The sequence below is a fragment of the Henckelia pumila genome, chromosome 3 (assembly GCF_033568475.1).
Source record: "Henckelia pumila isolate YLH828 chromosome 3, ASM3356847v2, whole genome shotgun sequence".
NCBI lineage: Eukaryota > Viridiplantae > Streptophyta > Magnoliopsida > Lamiales > Gesneriaceae > Henckelia > Henckelia pumila.
The window spans coordinates 48587391-48590663 of NC_133122.1; the positions used below are offsets into that span (position 1 = coordinate 48587391).

The 3273-nt window shown below is 35.9% G+C and overlaps 1 protein-coding gene across 1 annotated transcript; it reads right to left on the reverse strand.

Moving 5' to 3' along the window:
* Nucleotides 1–883: 883 nt before the first annotated feature.
* Nucleotides 884–3273, reverse strand: LOC140893282 (uncharacterized). The gene is made up of 2 exons (XM_073302348.1): nt 2470–3273; nt 884–1218 (listed from the first exon to the last, which is right to left on the reverse strand). Exon 1 carries the CDS (start codon nt 3225–3227, stop codon nt 2496–2498), a length of 732 nt encoding a protein of 243 aa, XP_073158449.1. The 5' UTR covers nt 3228–3273; the 3' UTR covers nt 884–1218; nt 2470–2495.

A 3273-nucleotide genomic window follows, 5' to 3' on the forward strand; every position in this document is an offset into this window, starting at 1 on the left:
ATTTCACATAACAGAAGGAGACACGCTTAAGATATAAAACTAAAGTAGTATTTGAGATAGCTTCTATGGAGCATTTTTCAGTTTTTACTTAACAAAATTTTGTTAAGTAAAAACTGAGAAATGCTACTTAGAAGTTCTCCCAAACACTAACTAAAAATTAATTCTTAACTAATTCACTCACATTGATCGTTGGGAAAAAAAAATTGCTTTTTAATCCTATAATATTATCACTTTACGATTTTTTTTTGTTTTCTATATTATCAAAATTTTCAATTTTAGTCTTATGCATTTATCTTTGATAATTTTAATAATTTTCATTAGTAGTGTTGCATTGGCTCCATGCTAAAAGCAAATCCGAGAAATGACTAAAATTAAAATTCTAAATCTTACGTTCTCTGTATATCATTTTGTCCCAGACTCCCAATTGTCTCACAACTCCGTTTCCACGGTGTTTGTTAGCGGAATGAGATTGGGCTTTTTCAATAACCTATCTTGTTGGGCTTTTTCAATAACCTATGTTGTTGGGCTTTTTTATTTGGGCCATAATCAATAAGGAGGTTCACCAGGTAGAACTTATTGGGCTAAAAATCAGTCTAGGTTTATCGTAAGATATACTTTATATGCTTGATCCAGTCTCAAATATGAAATGTCACATTATATATCTAAAAATATATATTCTCATTTCCATGTTTCGTATTATTTTATGAATCTATTATAATTATTAAATAAATTAATCCCTTCCGAAAAAATTATCCTATTAAAATATTTATTCAATCACAGAAAATGATTTTTTTTAAAAAAAATTGGAGTTTACTTTTCGATACTTGATTGATATATATGAAAACAAATTTAAGCCTAAATCTATGTTTCCTCTATTTAATGTGTGAATAAATTTACACATATCTCAATTGTGAATTTACACTTTTATCCTTGATATATTATATTACATACCCTCGACAGTTTTCCACGCCTTTTCACCGCTCACAACCCACAAACTTTGCCTTCACTTTACCTTCAACCATTTTCTCCAAAAACAAACTTACACACAAAGCCAACGGGTCGCATTCCCCTCTACCATTTCCTCCCACAAAAGTTACAAGCGCCTGTTTGATGGCACTTGATATTATGAGGAGTCCAATGTTCAAGCTATGCAATTTGATGAGGCTGAAAAGCTCTGTTTGATTTCACTTGATATTCATAAAGAGAGTGGCTCGCCAGCTTCAATAGTATTAATGCACCCAAAAAAAAAACACAAAATAATTACGAAAAAAGTCCTGAAATAGTTATTAAAGTATAATATTAATTAATCCTCACATAAACATTCATAGAAAGCGGATGTATCATCTGCAGTGTATTAACAAGTAGGTCTCGATCTTCAACACCCAAAAGTCAAAAAGGAAGAGAGAATCAAATCCTCAAAAAGAAAAAAATTCATTAATGCATCAATCTTTACATCTATTATTAGTATTATTATTTTCTTATTAAGTGGAAGCTTATACTAACAAAGTCGCGCATCACAGTACCATTATTTTTGACCAAACAGCCACAGAAATCCCAAGGATACATTAATCCTATTACTTTTCTATTTCATGTATGCAGAGAAGAATAGTATTAATTAATTCACCCCATTTAAAGAACAAGACGTATGCTTCTCAAATGCACACCAATGACCAAACCATAACGGCTTGTGAGGATCCATTGTTTGAAAAAATATACATACACTGCTCACTAGCTATGCATTTCTTTGAAATCAAAGTGGGCGAAAAATTGATAAATGTTATTCCCGTGCTGAATATGTGTGGCCCAACAACCATTTCCCAACCACCTTTTTCAGTAAATGCTATATTTATGATAAAATCGTATTATCATCTACAAATTCCCAACATTAATTTTTGTATAACTAAAATAATGCGGTTAATTTATGCAGGAACAGAAACGGGAGCAGGAGCAGTTAACTGCTAGTTGATTAGAGTCAAAGTTAAGTGCAACTAAAAACATATAATATATCTATACTATCTATATTATTCTATAAATGCGGGATGTCTTATAGTAACGTTTTTTGGTTGACACATCAAAAATCATCTTCCTATTCTACTCTTTTTGTCCACTTTTTTCTCGACTTCTTTTTCCAACTAACTTCTTCCAACTTTTTTTCAATCAACCTGTACACCGTACATTTCTCAAATATGAACTTGATTATATTAACATATTAAATTTATATTATCTTTTCAATAATTAATTTTCAACTACTAAATAATACATTATTTCATAAATAAAAACTCATAAAATATTCATATATTATATCACACACCCAACTACTGCGGCTAGTATCTTATAAAATACGGGATATATATACAACGTAAATGTATGAACATATGTTTAATAAAATGTAATTTGGAAATAGCATATACAAATATTGTTATTAGATTAGATTAGAGTAACAGGGGAATGGGTGTACCAACTACCAACCTGGCTAAAAGCAGAGGAGTATAGGTCTAGAAGCGCGGCGAACTTTTGCCCAAGCTGTTTCCACCGCCGAAAAACCCTACGAGATCCGGTCTGTATGGCAAGTACGATTTCTTCCGATCGTTTTCCTTCTTTGCTCTGTTCTGCACGTAAAGTGCCTCGTGAGCCGACGCCGTGCCGGAGATCCTTTCCGTCGATTTTCTCGAGGTTTCTGCTGTTTTGTGCCTCGGAGTCATGAATACGAGAGAGTCCTTTCCTTCGCTGTTGCTCCGCCGCAGGAATTCTGGGAGCTTCCACCGTTTCGACGCCGATCCTGTGGATTTGCTCTTCTTGCACCGGCTGGGGGACGGAGTTTCGGAGGGAGGTTTCGGCGGCCTCCACACGCAGTAAGTTCCGGCGGGTATGCTCTCCAATTCGTCTGCTTCCGACGACGAACACGAGGCTGGGTCGCCTTCGTTCTCGTCTCTCCGAGTCTCCTCCAGAAGCTGGCTCAGAGGAACTTTGATACACTCCACGCTACTCATGCTCGACGACTCATCGCAGCTCAACAACAGATCGCGGCGGAACAGCGGGAAAACTGGACCGATTTGACCTCGGTGAAAAAATTCGTCGTTTTGATCTTCAGTTGGCGCCAAAGCGAACTCGAATTCATCGTCTTGGTTCTCCCCGGCCACTTTCCCTGCGATTTCAGCCATCCTTTCGGAAGAGTAGCTGCTGAAGCTAGGGCACGCGTATGTATCTTCTGGCCCATTCTCCATCATTCAAAGGTCACACAAAAATGGAGGAAGAAGAGCAAGAGTTTGCTGA

Excerpts from the sequence above, each read along its gene's own strand:
- LOC140893282 (XM_073302348.1), bottom strand. The coding sequence starts at position 3,227 with ATGATGGAGAATGGGCCAGAAGATACATACGCGTGCCCTAGCTTCAGC.